At 40.8% G+C, this 18,181-nt stretch overlaps 1 protein-coding gene across 1 annotated transcript; it reads right to left on the bottom strand.

Annotated features, from left to right (window-relative positions):
- Positions 1–248: 248 nt before the first annotated feature.
- prdm8b (PR domain containing 8b) lies at positions 249–2,718 on the bottom strand. Its single transcript, XM_085366903.1, has 3 exons — positions 2,500–2,718; positions 1,714–1,945; positions 249–1,504 (listed from the first exon to the last, which is right to left on the bottom strand). Exons 1-3 carry the CDS (start codon positions 2,716–2,718, stop codon positions 249–251), a joined length of 1,707 nt encoding a protein of 568 aa, XP_085223029.1.
- Between the last annotated feature and the right edge of the window lie 15,463 nt (positions 2,719–18,181).

Raw genomic sequence — 18,181 nt, 5'->3', positions numbered from 1 at the left:
TCATAAATAGATTCATTTTTGAAGTCAAAACGCATTTGCATACACCCAAAACATTAATTGTTTTTACAGGGGAGTAAAAGCAAACAGACAGAAAAGGAATTCAAAGATTATAGTCCAAAGTGAAAGTAAGTGCAAGGGGTGTTCTTGTGTTTTTAAGTGGTCTATTTCCAGTTGGAGTGCTTAAATCCAGGCAGGTTGACAATCCGTCCATGTTAAACAAAAGTCTCGTCCTTGTTAGTTTCAAAAAGTCAGTTATGGGAGGTCATGTGACGTGACAAGTGATGCCGTTCCCGGAAGGACTCGTTGCATATGGGGCACTTGAGCTTCTCCTCGCGCCGCCGCTTGACCAGAGGCTCCATGGAGTACTCCTTTTTGTGGTGGGATCGCATGTGGTAAACCAGGTCTGAGGTCATGCGGAAGGAGGCGTTGCACTTGGCGCACCAGTTCTGAGCGGGCAGACAGAGCGAGGTGAATGAGGGAGGCAGCAGGGTGAGAGCTGAGGGCATCTGAAGCTGGACAGGTCCGGAGTTCTTGGGCCAGAAGGCGGTGGCGTAGACAAAGGGGTTCTGCTTGGCCATGCCGCCCGGCACGGGGCAGTTGGCGCCCAGTTCTGCACCCTGCAGCTTGGCAGCAAGGTGGTCAGCCTGGTAGAGTCTGTTGGAGGAGATGGTGTCGCCCACCGCTGGGTGGCAGTCCAGCAGCTTGGGTGGCATCACCAGTGGTGAGATCTGCGAAAAGGAGCGAGATGGCTGACTGAAGGCACTCTTCCTCTCCCCACCACTGCCACCTCCTTGCTGGCTGACGGAGGTGAAAGCACTGCCCATGGGCGAGCTTTGGGGCGGCTGCGTCTCTGACAGCACAGACCTGATGCTAAGGTGTTTCTCCGAGGGGTTGCTGCTGGGCCGACCTCCATCTTTGTTTTCAGAGTTGGAGCTTTGGAGACTTTTGCTGCTGCTGTGCTGTTTGGAGTGCTGGGCTGACTTAACCTCAGTAAAGGCGCTGCGCTTTACCTCTCCCAGCTCTATGGAGCCTGGTGGGGAGAAGGACCGGTGGTTGTCCTCTAGGCCATATGCTCCTCTGTAATTCTGCACAGACGTTGCAAGCTCATCTTTAGACTTGGACTGCGGAAGGCTGGGTCCTCTGCACTCCCTGTCCTCTATTTCGGAGAACTTCCTCTTGCCCGAGCTCTCGCTGCAGATCTCGGCCTCCTTGTCACTCGGCGGCCTGGTCCGGTTGTTCTCTAGATCCCTGGCTAGGTTATGAAAGTCTGTGGAGGGTTTATTGTTGTCCTGATGACTGCTGAAACCTTCGGAGCGGACTACCTTTGGGCTGGTCCTGGTTGGGGTTGCGTTTAGTCGCTCTGTGCCGCTGTCTTTGCTGGGCTCCTCGTCGGCTGCAGCAATGCTCTGCAGTCTCTTGGTGCAACGGAACCGGAGATGGGCCAAGAAAGGGAACTCAAACTGGAACCGCTGGCTGCAGTCCGGACAGGAGTGGTGGGATGAACCTAACCGGAGGACAAAAGGAAATTATTGAAAATTTACTTCAAGAATATGACCTTTGTACTGCACTGCAGTAAATATAACTTTATGTATTCTTTAGTGCATTGTGTGAAGCCTGCATCGGATGAAATCAAAGTAAAAACTAAAAGAAGAGAACAATAAATGTCATGGTTTAAACACAAGCTGAAACACTTTACTGTCTTGACTGGCTCACCTTTGCTTTTGGGAGGCACTCTGCTGGAACTGAGCAGCAGCAGGTCGATGAGGTCTTTGCCGTACCAGACCAGCAACTCCTCGTCCTTCTCGATGCGTCGGAGCGAGCGGTAGAAGAGCTGGCCGTTCTTCACGTAGGCCTCCAGGTTCTGCTCCTCTTTGTCCCGGGCTGACTGGACCAGCCGCAGCCACATCAGGCCCTCCGAGGTGCTGTTGGCCGCTGAAGTGTCCACCTGTGCCATCAAGCAAGAGCATTTTGGGTTAATACTTAAATAATTAATTTCAAATTATTTCCACCCCATAAACCTCTCAGGCTGTTTTTTAGATGCAAATGGGAAGAGAGAATTACCCCCAAACTGCTGCAGAAACAAGGAGGGCACAACGTGTATTTTTATAGTTTGGAATCTAAGTTTAAAAAAATAATTCAGGGAAGACAAAAAATGTTCACAATGCTTTAATAAACCTAATTTTCCACTTGAAATTAAGCAAATTACTATAGCTATTAAAAACAAGCAAAATCTACTAGTATGTCCCTATAAGATTTTAGTGACGATATATGTTTTTTTATTCCTTTTTTTAGCCTTTTGGTTTTCATCTCTAGGGATATATTTAATTATTGGACAGAAATAAATGCACAGAAATTTAAAAACATTGTCATTTTAGGCCAGTTTAGATGCCAATCAGTAAAATCTGTCTTCAGTCATAATTGAGCTAATTAAAACCTGTATAAGGGATGCATTAAAATAAAATTATTTCAAATTTGTGATCAAAATAAAGCTCCACTTACCCTAAATATATAAGGTGCTGTGCGCTTGTCGGTGGATTTCAGAGCTATGAAGGCGATGCTGTCATACAGAGACGTGTGGCTCAGCACGCAAGGCCCGAAAATGGCGTTTTCCGGGATGTCGCACGTTGTGTAGACGCTCGTAAAAATGTCCGTGAGACACTGCTGCACCGCTTTGGCGTCCCCATCCCACACCAACTTCTGAGAGCTGGACTCCTCCATGTCACACTGCGGACACACGGAACCACGAGAAACCAGCGTCAGTACAGGCCTCAAAAATGTCTAACGGAAAGCATCAAATTTCCTCTTTTTTGTCCCCAAAATGCGTAATTTCCTCTTTAATATATTCATCAAGCAAAAACAAATCACACATTGGAGCCTAACCTTTGGTTATTTAGTGGATTATACCCTCCGCTGTACCAGCTGATAGGAAATAAATCTCTTCCTAGACAGATTGGCTAAACCAGCTGTCAAGGGCGTCGTTGAGGGGCCCGTTTTTTTTCCCTTTTAATTTATTCAAACCACGTAATAAGTTCATGACGGCAACACTTTCAGCATATTGATGATGTAGTTTCCCAATATCCGATTATATAACAATCACAATAAACAAAGCGACAATAAAAAACTAAATCAATCAGAGATTAGTGATCACGTGATTTTTTTCATTAATATATAATAATAATAATAATAATAATAATAATAATACTTATTATTATTATTATTAACAATAATAATAATAATGCTGTCTGTAAAAATAAGCGATATGTGTATAGGAATAAAACAATCTAGAATGTTTTCTTGTTAACAATAGTATACACGGCTATTAATCCAATCAGATTATTATTATATAATGTTCGCATAAGTGATATAATAAAGTATTAATGCTAATTTTAACATAAGAAGGCCTTCGCGGACTCCCTCAATGTCCTCTCTGCCTGATGCAAGAAAAATGAAAATGAAAAATTACTATGAAAAAAAAAAAGTTTGGTGCTTCAGTATTTCCAGGTGCTTCCTGTTAAAGCGTTTACTGTATTTCCTACAGTTCCCAGAGTCGCTTTTAACGTCCTTACTTTTCCAGTGAGCTGACTGTGCTTCACGCTTGTGTGATCATTGATTTTTCTATAAATATTATCTTTATCCATTTAATATCGTGTCTGGTTTTGTTGGATTTCTCACATTGTCTGAAGACTGTTTTTGTTACAAAGGAGAAAAAAGAGAAGGATAATAAGACGACGGCGCCCTCAGTAGGAGCTGGTGAGGTCCGAGCACGTCCAACGGAGAGAGCATGTCCAATGGGTTTCAAGTGGACTGTCAAAGTCAGTGATTTCATGTCAGCCAACCTTTCTCTCCTTTCTACAAGCGGCAGCGTATGTCGCCTCATTACCATAATCCGCCACTTTCCCCTCTGAGACTGTAATTAAAGCAGCACGACCAGTTAATTATTTCTTTTCTCCCTTTCTAACCTCTGAATGTGTGTGTTTAGACGGCTGCGTCTCTTTCACTCCCTCCTCTCCTCCCCTCTTCCTCCTCTGGCGTTTAAATACTGCAGAATCTGTGCGCGGAAGCCTGCACCTGATGCACATTTGTTCGGCCGTAAATTAGGCACAAAGGACGGCAGAAATAAATAAATAAATAAATACAAACAATAAATTCAGACAAATAGCTTTTCCTTAAGACGCCATTTCTAAATTGTTGAAATGATATGTTGTATATAATGTTCTCTGATCACTGTTTGGTTTATTTTAGCAACAGCAAAATATGAATAAAAATGATTTACTGTTGTACTTTGGGCCTATAACAAAGTAACTATAATTAACAGTTTAGAGTGCAGTTGTTATTATATGACAATAATAATAATAATTATTATTATTATTTTTCATAGTCCACGAGGCGCGGTCTTGGCACAGTTCGTGCAAAGAAATGAAGCCATTAATTAGAAAATCGTTAAAGTATCATTTAAAAGCTCCACAGCTGGGATAAAGGTCTGTGCACTCTTGCGCGCAGGGAGAAACGTGGCTTTTGCGCGTAAATGTGATCCGGTTCAGAAATAAACGGGCGGATATTGATAACTGCTCTCGTGCCGGTGATTGGCGGTGGGAACAGATGAGCTACCGTCTGTTTGTCCCCGGTATCCGCAGTTGTTTTGTCGCTGCAAAAAGAGAAAAAGCGATGCTTTCCTCTGGTTTGGCTTCTACTGTTATTTATTATTTTCATTAGTATTATTGTTTTAAAAGAAGTGTGGAAATTTGATTAAATAACAAAGAACAGCTGCTACTGAAGTCGGCTGATTTATAGGATTTTGTAACTTCGTAAACGTTTAGCAGCAGCAGGAAGATTCTCTGGAACATTTTGCGCACACAGCCTTTCCAAAGCGGATCCCGGCGCTGCGATGTGAAGCTAAAAAAATTGTTTCCGGCACTAAACAGAACCTCTTTATGTTCAAAGGAACCCAGATAGTCGCTTGAGGTGGATGAAAGCCTCACAAATTATCGGGTGACTGATATGAGTCAAGGCCAGGCTCGAATTAATAAAAAAGAGACACCGAGCGGCGTGTTTGTACATCCAAACTGGAGGAAAGCAGCCACCCTCTCCCTCCAAACCCGCTGCAGGTGGGGGTGAGCTGAAACTGGGGGGTGTTTCACCCATCCGCTAAAACTGTCCCGAATCAGCGCTGTGATTGAACTGCGACAGCGAGGAAACATCTGCGTTTGCTTTATTTTCCCCCCTATTTTTTTCCTGCTGTTTATTCTGCAGGACGCGTGCCGCGCAAAGCGAACCCACCACCCAACCCACCCCTTTTTCCTGCTCCAAAACTATCCGAACCACACACAGCTTTCACGTCACAGACCTACCTTTCCGTCGATGAGGAGGGAACAATAATCCACAAACGATTTGAGAGCGATGCTGCGAATCAATGCGGGGGAAAAAAGCCCCGAAAAGACGAGAGGGGGGATGCGGTGACGGTGATGGAGGTGATGATGGAGATGGTGATGCGCTCCCGGGCTGCTCCGTAGTATCAGTACATTTCCTCCCCAGTGTGCTGAAAGTGACAGTGCTGCTGCTGCCGCCGACACTGGCAGTGAAGGAGCGGGGCAGGGAGAGAGAGCTGCGCGGATAAAAGCAGACAGAGAGAGAGAGGGGGAGAGAGAGGCGTGCAGATGGGGCCCGATGCTCTGGCTGACTGGCACACCGACACACACTTTTTGTTTGCGGCACATAATCTACCCAATGAGGCGTGTCACTCTCCGTCTCCTCCCTTTAACTCTTCACTGGCCGACTGTCATTTCGTGCGATTTATGGATGTGCGGAGGGATAAAGACCCCTCTCACCCCCGCCCATTATTATTGTAATTCAGATGACAATAGTTGGTGGTTGTATTGGTCGGAATAAAGTGACATTTAAGTTGAAGATTTCTATTGTGAGGGGAGAGGAGAGAAGCCAACAGCAGCTTCGAGTTGTCGAGAGAATAAAAATGTTCTTCCATCATCATCATTATTATTACTGTGAATATTATTATCATTATCATTATTATTATCGTTATTGTTATCATCATTATTATTGTTGTTAAGTTAACCCAATAAAGCACCACTTCAGCCCCTCCAAATTTGGCTCCAAGCCTCCTTTATGCATGGTGGTACTGCTCAGTGCAACAAACCAACTTTCTCTGTGGTTTAAACTCGCAGCACTTTTAAATTTTTTTTTAATTTGGACTCTGAGCTGAGCAGGCATTACCGGGGGCACCGCGCGCTCCCGCTGCCTCCCGCCGTGCCAGCCGGTTCTCCATGCGGTCAGAGCGCCTGGGCATCCCGGGCAGTCTCTCACAGCGGATCTCTGCCGCTGCTGTCAGTGCTGCTGATGCTGTCTGTACTGTGTTCGGGCTCATTTAGGGGGCGCCAGTGTATAATTTGCATTGAGTGAAGGCTCGATATTGTGATGGAAATAAAGCTGCAGGTCAGGTACAGCTCACTGAGGACTTTTTTAATGTCTATTTGAAAATAAGGCATTACTTTTATCTGTGCAAGAGATTTCTCCTAATGTACCCTAACTAAGACTTGACCAAAGTCTTAATATAGCTACTTAAAAAAAAATCAAATGTGTACTATTATGCATTGATTTTTCAACCTGCATGTCATTTTAAGATTGAAAGCTAAAAATCAAGAAAGAGGAAGTTAAAGGCCCATTCTCTTATTGTAAAGTCCAATAAGAAATTCTTTCTGGTGTTATAGACATTTTTAAAGAAAATGATGTAACCAATAACTATTTGAACATTATATACATAATATACTTTGAACATAAAATTTATGAATCAGTCACATGATTAATATTCTCTATGCTAAGTCTCTAGTTAGTGGTTACAATCATCTTGTGAGGTCTGTATCATCAGCCACTGATGGGACAAACCCTAACCCTTAATCCCAGCTTCTACAGAGAAATAGAACATGTATTTATTTATTTATTTATTCATTTTTATTATGGGTCAGTTAGTTATTTTTGGTTCCTTGATTGCCAAGATTTGGAACAATTTTCCAATGACAGAAATCACATATCCTGGTAGCACAGGGTTAGGAATACTTTGCCTTCCCAGAGCCACTGTAGTGGTTTATTTGATAATTTAAAACAACACTAAACCCCAAACACAGAATTGGAGGTTTCTGCATTGGAGCTCGGTTATGTGGATAAACTGGGTTCCTCACTTGTATTGAATTCTGCTCTTATACCAGAAATATTCTGCAAAAAGCTTTTGTCAAGCTTTTACCAAAGGAAAGGGGAAAAAACAAGTATTTATTGGTATTTCAGGCGGTTTTTGAGGTGATGTTTTACTTATTGTTGTTAGTTTCACAAGTAATTTTTTGCATATTAGAAAAAACAGATAACACTTAAGTTACAACTTCTAGTTTTAGTTGAAAGAACAGTTGATCTTTCGCCCTCTAGTTTCAGCTGAAGAGAAAGTAAAGCTCTTCTCAGTCAGAAAGGAAGCAAGAGGAGAACGTGGATGTGAAAAACAAAATCATTTCCTCTTCTTTTTAATCACATTAACATTTTTTAAAGACCTAATACTAAATAGAATATTTTAAAATAATCGTCCTCTCCAGACTGTCATTTTCAGTTACTTTTTTTTTTTACAGATGGTGTGAGATTGCAGTGTGTGCTGTGGATAAATATGAGTACAGATCAGCTGAAGCATCCTGTCGTGGTATGAGTGATCAGGAGTGCACCCAAATTTTTCGGAGGGGAATAAATGCACACACAATACAAACCCCTGAAGGATAAAACACAGTTGTCACAGTTTGCTGAGAGCTGCCGGTATTTGGCCTGACATTGTGTGCTTGTGAAAAATCCAACACACTTAACTTATTCTGTATTTTTCATCGAGCTTTGTCGAAATAGTCGTGGCTTCAAAAAAATCAAAATACGACACTTAAGAGCAAAATCGACAATCCGAAAATTAAAATTAAAATAAAGAAACGAACACGAAATGTGTTCCTTTTTTCCCTCAGGCATTGCTATCAGCTGGTTATTAGTAAGATTGTAGGAACTTAATTTCATGAACATAAAAAAATTATTCAGGGGCATGTCTGTGCGATAAACTATGGTTAAATAAAGTATTTGTGTGTGCTTTTAAGACACAAATGCACAGCAGTGTGTGTCATCTGGATCATTTGAAACTGAAGTTTTCCCTGAGAGCATCTCTCTTCAGTTTCTACTCAAATTTTATTCTAATTTTGTAGTTAATACCAACATATTCACATGTTAAGAGAAAACTGCAAAAAAACAGCAAAATAATTTTTAGAGTGAAATAACAGTGTAAATTTTATCTCAGTAAAAGTGTTTCCTCTACTGTAGACGATATTTTGTCGATCCAACACGTGGAAAGTGGAACAGATGCAGTGAAGCCTGTGGCAATAAAATCACTAATATCAGGTTAAATTACATTTATTTATTAAGGCTGAAATCTACTGAGAGCATCCTCAGATGCTCACAGATGCACTTCAGATCTTCATCCTTAATGTTCACTGGACACAGTAATATTAGGCTTTGGGTTGAATGTTGTAGTGAGGACAAACAAACTAAGATACAATTTAGTAAAGAAAAACCTACCACATTTAAAATATTATGAGATTTTAAAAAGAATTGTGTTAAATTTAGCATTTTGCTAAAATCATTAGCATGTCAAAAGACAAACTGGAAATGAGAGAAATTTGGGACTCGAATCTTTTCGGGCAAGTCAGGAAAGTTTTTAACCGTTTTTTAAAAATGGTTTTGACACCTGATTTTTTACACAATATTGTTAATGTCCAGGTGATCTCTAAAATGAAGTCTACTTTAGATAATGCTTCAAAATAACCACACAGAAGCATTTCAACATACCAGTCACGTTGCAAGACATGTAACTAAAAGGACCTTTGTATTTATTTGTCCTCCCCACATTTTTCCAGTTTCATATATTTAAAAGTAAGTTATGTGTTTTATAATTATAAAACACATAACTTACTTTTATATAATTCATTTTCTTGTTTTCTTTATTGTCTTCAGTTAGAAGGAATAAAAACTACCAAATGAGATTTGTAGTCTTGATTGAGGTATCACTGAAATTAAGCAACATATATATAACTTAACTTTTTCATGTCAGACAATGTCACACTTTGCAATTTGGATCTAAAATGACAAAAAATGAGGATACTGAATTCATGCTAAATCTGCATGTAGCATGATAGCATACTAGCCTAGCTGTAACCAAGCATTTAGCATAATGCTACTCATGGGTTTAACAAGATAGACTAAGTGCCAAGAATTTAATAAACATTCAAAACGACAATCTTTTTTGTGACAGCTATCAACAGTTTCAAACAACCAAGCCACTAAACCAATTTTGCTGCCAACATTTCACGGTATGTCATGTTGATCAGGTTAGCTGGGTTGAGATATGCGTCATGCATGCTAGTTCATGGATATCGGTCATCTTGGCACTTGGAGGAACAAAACCGTCGTTAGTGACCCCAGGTTTAGCCTATCAGAGGTTTGTAAGAAGGAGGAAGAAGAGGACATCCGGCCAGAGCTGCTAAAACTGTGACAATGACCCCAAAAATCAGACCAATGAGATGAGACTCACATTTCAAACTGAGATATTGATTAAGATTTAAACTGTTTCATTATCTTGACAAACTATATACAAAAAAAAGTCGTAGAACCTGAAAAATTAAATTTGTAACACATACTCTGATCAAATGAAAAGTTGCTCATGTTTTCCTGTATTCATCTAAAACTTCTATCCGGTCAGTTTACCTGATGAATTAATACTGCATGAGGAAAGCAGGTTGATACCCACACCATTATTAATTCACAGCCATCACGCAACACCTTGTGGGAACAATCTTGTGGTCATCATCACCGCGCCATCAATTATAGAAAGACTTTGACAGGATCATATTTTTATCATGCACCAACAGGCGTTCTTGAACATTTCCTTACAAACACCTGAGCAACTTCAGAAACAAACTTTGTCTCTAATCTTCTCCCTGTAATACTAAATTCTCCGGCAATGATAAGTTAATTTCCTTTCATCCGGCATATCACGAGAATGACAACAGAAGCTTTTGCAAATGGATTTCAGCAGACAGAAACTGGCAGCGCCGCGTCCCGTCCCCACTGTCTTCCTGTCACGGCGTCTCATCAAATATTAGGCATGTTTTGCTTTGCAGCTCGAGAGACAAATGCATTGATCTTCGATGGGTAAACACATCACAGGAAAAGCAGGTTATTCACCCGGACAGAGTCAGAGTTCTCAGCTGTGAATGTGTTGACAGCTACTGTTTGCTGCAAAAATGTTTAATAAATCGCCGTCCACTTTTAATGTGGAGATGAATATGTTTTAAAAATCACTCGTTCACACACGCCGCATGAATAAAATAAAGGGGAGACAGGACGCTTTCTTACTTCACCATCACACAGGGTTTATATGACACCTATCAAATTCTCTCTTTCAATGCAGAGCACCTTTCTGACGTCTTGCTGAGGTGCAGCATGTTGAACTGCTTTTAGTTCACATTTCTTCTTATCTTTTCTTTGTGTGGTGTAAAGCATGAAGGAGTCATTCAATGCAAAGACTCAGATAAACTTCTGATGTGCTTCTCTTGTCGGTTACGACAGCAAGATTAAAAAGCAGAAATAACAGATTTTGTTTTGCAAGAAAACATTTACATTTCAATCCTGATATAAAGCATTGCCTCGTGTGCCTCTAATTTTTCTTTTCTTTTACTTAATATTCGGATGCTATCAATTTAGCCCCAAATCTTTTATTCACTGGGAGGGAACTACGTTTCATTTTCTGCCAGTTAATTGTGTTGCACATGAACTAACCCCTGGTGCAGACGGGTTCCTGAGCACCGCACAGACCTTTGTTGTTTCTTCTGCTCGAATATTTGCAGGTTAATTTTTGTGTTTGTGCAAAAATACTGCTGGAATTGCAGGAAGATTATATCTTAAAGCTGGTGTCATGTTGCACAGCTTATCATTAAATACAAAATTGTCAAAGCCAGCGGGAGCTTAATAATTGTAAGTTGGCACAGTACTGATTAGATTTTCTTTGACTTTGACGGCTTTTAAAACAGTTGTACAGATGCAGCTTCAGGATATTTCATTTTTATTTGCTTGTTTTTTGGGTGCTAGAAATAATAATAAGGAGAAATAAATAAATCAGAAGTATTTATATTAAGCCACTAAAGCTCATCAGAACAGCTGAGGAAAAGTCACTGAATAAAGTGCTCATGTCTCGCTGCACGCGAAGCCATAAACCAAAACTACTGAGAACCTCCTGAAAAACTGAACTGCTGTGCGTTTGTTATGTGATCACCGAAAGAAGGGAGTGACTTTGGCCCAAAGCCTCAAATCTCCTGGTTATCTATTAGTGACATCATCAGTGTTCAAATGTAGCAGCTCTGAGCTGAGTTAACGGTCCAGGTGCGATGAAGAAGAGCCAAAATCTGACATCATGATGGACGAACAGAAACGCTGGGAAGGCTGAGAGCGTTAGAGTAGATCTTTCAGTCTCTTTCCAAAGGAGGGCAGAAGAGGAGAAGGAAGAGAGGCAGCGACTGTGAGGAAGAATCAGAGAGGAAGTGTGAGCCGTTTGTGTGTCAAGTGTGTGCGCTCTGCAGTAAGACGGAGACACACAAGAGGAAACAATTCCTGCAATAGTGGACGAGGAATGCGAAAGCTGTTCATGTGAGACAGAGCGGGAAGAACTTGCAGCCGTAAAAGGCATCTGTGCGTCCAAGAGATTTTGGCTCATTTAATCACAAGTTTATATAAATAAATGTCAGTCTGGCAACAGACTTTGAGTGATATAACAGTGACTCAACCTTCAGCCAGTTCAGCTCTTAAATTTGCTGCTAAAGTCCTCCTCCGTCACACAGGAAGTGTTTTATTTTCTCAAGTAGAACAAATTAAAAATGCTTGATTAAGTAAAAGCTAAACATAGGAATTCACAATATTAAACAGAAATTAGCTCTTAACATAGACGAATACATCATTTGCTAATAGGAAATTTTTCATTGGACTTTTCAATATTAAAAAAAATAAAGACTATTAAGGCAATCCTTTAAAACCCTGGCTACTCTACAGGGCATCACTTTTGCAATAAACCAATTTAGCACTGGAGTATTTAAGCATTTAAAACCTAATTTGTGCTATAGTACAGCAGAATAAAAACAAGATTAATGCACAGAGATGGACGTGTACACGAGAAATAATCCCTGCATTTACCTTTGAATTAACCAAACGCTTTAATCCCCACACTGCACATTAAATTAACTTGTCGTTCCTGTCCTCCTAGACATCAAACGGACCTGGAAAAAAATGAAGGAAAATGAGGGGAAAAAAACCCACACAGGGGAACCAAACAGGAGAGAGAGAAAAAAACTGGGAAGGAATGAATTAATAATGAGCCACTTTTATACCGGATCCAGCGATTATACAAATGGGGGTAACGTCCAAAAAATATTCTGTATGGCATATGGCACTTCAGCTGCCATATGTGCCAGTTTTCACAAAAATTGGCAATGACGTTCATGATGGTCAGTAGTAACTGCCAAAAACACAGCAAGGCCTGAAACAGAGGGAGAGAGAGAGGGAGATGGGGGAGGGAGGGAAGGGGGGAGTAATGCTTCAATAGCTTTGTTGGCCGGCTTGGACTCTTCTCTCCACAGCTTCTGGTGCTCTAACTACAAAGAGAAGAAAGAAAGAGAAATGAGGACCAAAGAGGGGAAGAAAGAGGGAACAAAGAGAAGCTAAGACCGTGTTTGCGTCGGTCAACCTGCGATTGTTTTTTTTTTTTCTTGGTCAAGTGTGAACAATACCACCAGGCGTCACGTCACCGAGGTGCTTGAGGATGTCTCCAACTGGTCCTCTTTAGATTCACTTCTTAAAGGGATTTTCAAGGTCGCTGTTAATTTTTTAATTGCTCAAAGAAAAGAAAAGACGCGTCTTTGGAGATGCATGTGAAATGCTCCTTTATGCTCCAGACCTGTGAGTGGGCAGGACGTGTTTGATTGGCAGCTCAGCCAACAGGGGCTGTTTGAAGTGCAATTTTTTGCACTAGAGGAAACAATGACAGCGTTCTTTGCATTTACTGTTGCACGACTCTGATGTTTGAATGACTGCACTGGACAGATTTTTAGGGAAGACATGCCAAGGTGGAAACAGACAGCAAGAACACCAGAGGGTGTTTGGCACTCCCAGTCTTAGTAATGACACTAGTGGCACCTGGTACTGATTTCAAGCAGAATGAGCGTGGTTCCCTTGCCATATCAATTTGGTGCATGATGCCACATGCGGATGATCCCAGCTAGATATAACGAATTTGTGCCCCCTAAAAAGGAAACAACACACACTAATGTATACATATCCATCACTGCACTGCCAACCTGGAAAGGAAAAAGGTACTGCCCTATACCTTGCAGCATCTCTCTGTTGCGGTTTCATTATCAGCAGATTAGCCTTTAGCCTCCACTTTACTAAAGTGGGGTTTCCTGCACGTGTAGCAAGTAACAAGCTAACAGCCAAACTTAGCACAGTTAAGTGTACACACTTCTCACTATGAAACTACTAAAGCAAGTTTTTATGGCACCTGCACAGCTCGCTAGCCATCATGATGCCACCCACTGGTTTTTGAGCTTCTGTTTTAAAGCCTTCGTTTTACTTTTCATTTAACGATAGCTAGCTTGGTTAGCAAGTGGAAGTTATATGATATAGCCTCCTGAGAACCAAGGAAAACAGAATCTTCCCATTTAACTTTTTTGTGATTTCCTTTCTCTTCGGAGCTAAGCCCAGGATGTCCTCTATTTAGTCCATCAGGACTTGGTAGGCTAGCTCACCTAAGTCAAAAGATATTGACCAATGTCCTCTGTAAGGTCCATTACAGAGGTTCTCAGGAGCAGAGAAAGATACTTGTGATGAGTATTACTTAACATCAAAATAAAATACTAACATTTCTCTCACTGGAGTACAAAATTCTTGGACTAGCTGTTAGTACCCGTATATCATAATGGTATAAATAAATGCTCTGAAAGGCACTAACAAGACAAAAATAGTCCAGAGGTTGAGGCCGGTGATTTGAAACATGTAAACCAACATCTGTTCTAAATCTGGGCATTTTAAGGTGCTGGTTTAATGGGATTGACTCACATTTTGGAGAGAGTCACAAGTAGTCTTTCAAAAAGAAACATATCTGTTTTTGGCGTATCTGTGCCAAATGTTTTTGTCATGGAGATCGTCAGTTGGCCAAGACTTGCTTCCCCAAGTCAAAATGCCATTAAGGTCCCAGAGTCAGCCTTAACAAAGACTTGGTTAGGCCAGTACAACTCGAATCAGAGTTAGACTTTTGCAACTTTATTATCATTTCAGTTGTAAGCAGTGCTACAGCTGCATACATAATCACATGGATGGAAATGTTTCTCTAACAGAATATTTACCTGGTAAATCGTTTTTTCAAACCAAGGTGCAACACAAAACACATCTCCATATGTGTAGATGAGAAAATTGGTTGCTGTTCAAAGTCTGTAGTTCCTACATTTCAGGCTGCTATCTGGCTAATGTTCAGTGTCACTGTCAGCCAATGATGAAGAGTGATGTTTTCAAATAACAGGTCCAAGCTCCTGTAAGGCTTTATATTTGTCTTATATCTTAATCAGTGGCTAGATTGTGCAATCCAAAAGAAATCAAATACACAAATGTAACGAAGTGAGCTCTTCCAAGAAAATGAAACGTAGGTGTGATTGCTCTCTAAGGGCGTTTTCACACTCAGGCTGACTGAACCTGAGGCGATTCGCCCTGAGAATTCAATACATTTGTTTAAGTGTGAAAGCTGCTGTAACACCTGGGTCTGATCCAGAAGAAGGATAGTCTTGGGTCTGTCACAGTTTTCACACTTGGTTCAGATCCTAGAATCCATACCTACAATTGTGGATTTTTCTTCAGATGCTAGACTGGATTGGTAGTTTTGTTATCTGTATATTTTGAAAATATAAAGATTAGACCCTGTCCAGTTGCTTCCAGTTAATCGGAAATTGTAAATGCCTTTCTAGCTGTTTTTTTTTACTCAAAAGTTAGCTTTCACATTTGGACTCCATGGTGCTGTGACTACTGATTTATCAAGGAGAACTGAAGAACTCATTGACTGGAAAGAATAAAATCTTGTGCAACTTATTTCATGGAGTAACCAGATGTTCACATACATTTTGGTCAACAGACCATCAGCATTAGCATGAGCGTTAGTGTTATTCTCCGTCAAGTCCAAAATGAGCCTAAACAACTGGCAATCCTGCTCTCTGAGCTCAAGAACTTCCTTTTGGCTCCGTACACACATGAAAGAGCTTAAAGGAAATAACTATACGGGTCATCTGGATTTTTCAGATGAATGAAACTTTGATTGTGAAAACAGTCCTTTAAAGGCGTTTGAACTAGAGATGGACCGATCCGATATTACGTATCGGTATCGGTCCGATACTGACCTAAATTACTGGATCGGATATCGGAGAAAAATAAAAAATGTAATCCGATCCATTAAATATCACGAAAGCACCTCACAAAACTTGCAACACGCCGTAACTCGCCTCAGAACGTTAGCATGTCGGAGCAGTATGCATCACGTGATAGAGCGGCTGTGGCATGCGGGACCTGTCGGTGGTCTGGATAGCATGTGGAGCTTCGCTAGCAACCTGGCATTTCATCTCCGACAAAGTTATCCCGAGAGAAGTAAAGCAAGTGTGTAAGTCCATCTCTGAATGTTTGTAAAGCATTCCTGCGTTAAGCTTACCAAACGATATATGGAGCGACTGCCTCTTCTGGCTGCTACTTCAATCATGAAACTGCTTAACGATCAGCTGATCGGCTTTTCTGTCGCGAGTCCGTCTCTCTGGTTTGTTTTTGGCCCACTTTGCACCAGACAGAGGAAACCAGCGGCTGAACAACAGCAGCACGTTTAAGCTTGATCAGCTGTTGTTAGAATGTATTTAATATTTCTTTCTACACCAGGATCTTTTTCTACGTAGCTGACGGCTGGTAACTGTGCAGGGGCGGATCTAGCAAAGTTTAGCCAGGGGGGCCGATAGGGCATGAACAGGGAAAAGGGGGCCCAAAGACATACTTTTCTTTCTTATTCTCATTTAAAATGTCTAGCTTTTAATAAATAATTATCCGAATCTTACACCCAAAGTTTTAATTTGATGTAAAATGAATAGAAGTCCATTACTGTATATAGTGACTATTAAGTCTAATATATATACCCTAGTAAGCTATAGTACTTTTTCCTTTGGGAAGGTACCATCTGTGCAGTCTGCAATTTTGTTGAAGAAAGATGTTGAATCTATTTAATATTTCTTGAAAAATAATTGATTTCTGTGCATTTTTTTTCACACTGCATCAAATTAAGGTTGATTACGTCGATTAAGCATCATGAGGTGGAGTGTGAGGGGTGGTTCCCTATTTTTTATTTATTTATTTTTGTTGTTGCTGGGAGTTGGAACCCTATTAGTTAGGTTGCTTAATATTTACGCTAAGTACTCTTTAAAATACCAGAATAGGGAGGATGGTGTAGGTTTAAGTTTATTAGATTGATCAGAATTGCTGAACTATGAAACATTTTTTTTTTGCATATAGGTATAACAGAATAGCTTTAGTGTAGTTGTTGTTTTAAACTTGAGTATGAACTTATACAAAATGCAGCAAGATATTTAAAAAAAAAACAGTTTTGTTGATTAAAAAACATTATATCGGATTCATATCGGTATCGGCAGATATCCAAATTTATGATATCGGTATCGGACATAAAAAAGTGGTATCGTGCCATCTCTAGTTTGAACACCATTTTACCGACAGGACAAAAGACACAGTATGGAAGAGAGCCAGAGATTAATCATTACGATGGACCGCAGGCGATGCCAGGTTTTAACTAGCTACATGATGCTACGTTGAGATGCCTCGGTGCCTTGACAGAAAAAATTAAAAACCCAATCGCGCTTCTTTGACACTGTGTGACATTTTCCACAGCAACCCTGACCAATAGGAGCCCAAATAACTTTCCACACACAACACAGTGAAGTAATGAAGGTTTAACAACCCACCATTTCTACTTAGGATAAGCCACCAACTGTTCTGGTAGGTTATTGCTGGCACCTCCTTTCCAGTGGTATAACATGACGCTCAATCACAGTGATTGAGGCCATGTCCACACTAATACTTTTTCGTTTGAAAACTCACTTTTTCTCTCCATTTTTGGCCTTCCATCCACACCCGACAGCGTTTTTGGTCAAGGAAAACACAGCGTTTTGAAAACGCTCTCCAAAGCGGACACATTTTCACGTCGCAGTGTGGACAGCAAACCCGGAGCCTTTTCGAAAACGATGACACATTTTAGTCATGTGATGCAGTCATATGACCAATTAAACTAAGATAGCGGAGGGCATTATACAGCAGTTGTTTTGTTTGCACTCAATTTTGACAGCCCTATTAAAGATTAATATCAGTCTCTCCATCTCCATGCGCCAGATAACTTTTCTTCAAATTATTTAATTCTCACTCGCTTTTGCAACTTTGTACTTTTGTGTTACTCGTAGCAACAATTCCACCTCATTGTTAGTCCATTTTAAAAAAACTCAGTGCTTTTCCTCCACCTTTTGCCGCAACGTTTCAAAGAGCCGGAAAGTAAATAAACGGCAGACAGAAAAGAGGCAGGTCGAATCGTCTTGCGTTTCACGCATGGCAGTAGTGGAACGTAAGCGTTTTCAGACGTTTCAATGTGGACGCACAACTCTGTGCAAACGACTGAAAACGATAGTGTGGACGCGGAGCATTTTCAGACGAAAACGCCGTTGTCAAATTTATCTGGGCCAGTGTGGACGTAGCCTGAGTGTGAGTGTAAACCAACAGGTATCACAGACTGGTAGAAGGTCTGGAACCAGAGAAGTCATATTGTAGTGCAAAATTATCAGTGATTGATTGTTAGGGTTATTGTAGATGTATGAGTTGTTGTACCCTCTCCTTCCCTTAAGCAAACTTTCTGGTTTGAGATATTGAGACTTCATCAAAATAAAATATTCTCAGCATGAAGAATGGTGTTCAGGACGTGCACATTAATTTAGGATTTTCAAAGGTACCGTCATAAAAGGCTGTCCAGCAGTTGAACACAGCA

The sequence above is a fragment of the Diplotaxodon limnothrissa genome, linkage group LG12 (assembly GCF_057381915.1).
Source record: "Diplotaxodon limnothrissa isolate DT_005_m linkage group LG12, D_limnothrissa_male_GT1.1, whole genome shotgun sequence".
Lineage (NCBI taxonomy): Eukaryota > Metazoa > Chordata > Actinopteri > Cichliformes > Cichlidae > Diplotaxodon > Diplotaxodon limnothrissa.
The sequence above is the reverse complement of the archived record's forward strand: the minus strand, read 5'-3'. Positions and strand labels throughout refer to the sequence as shown.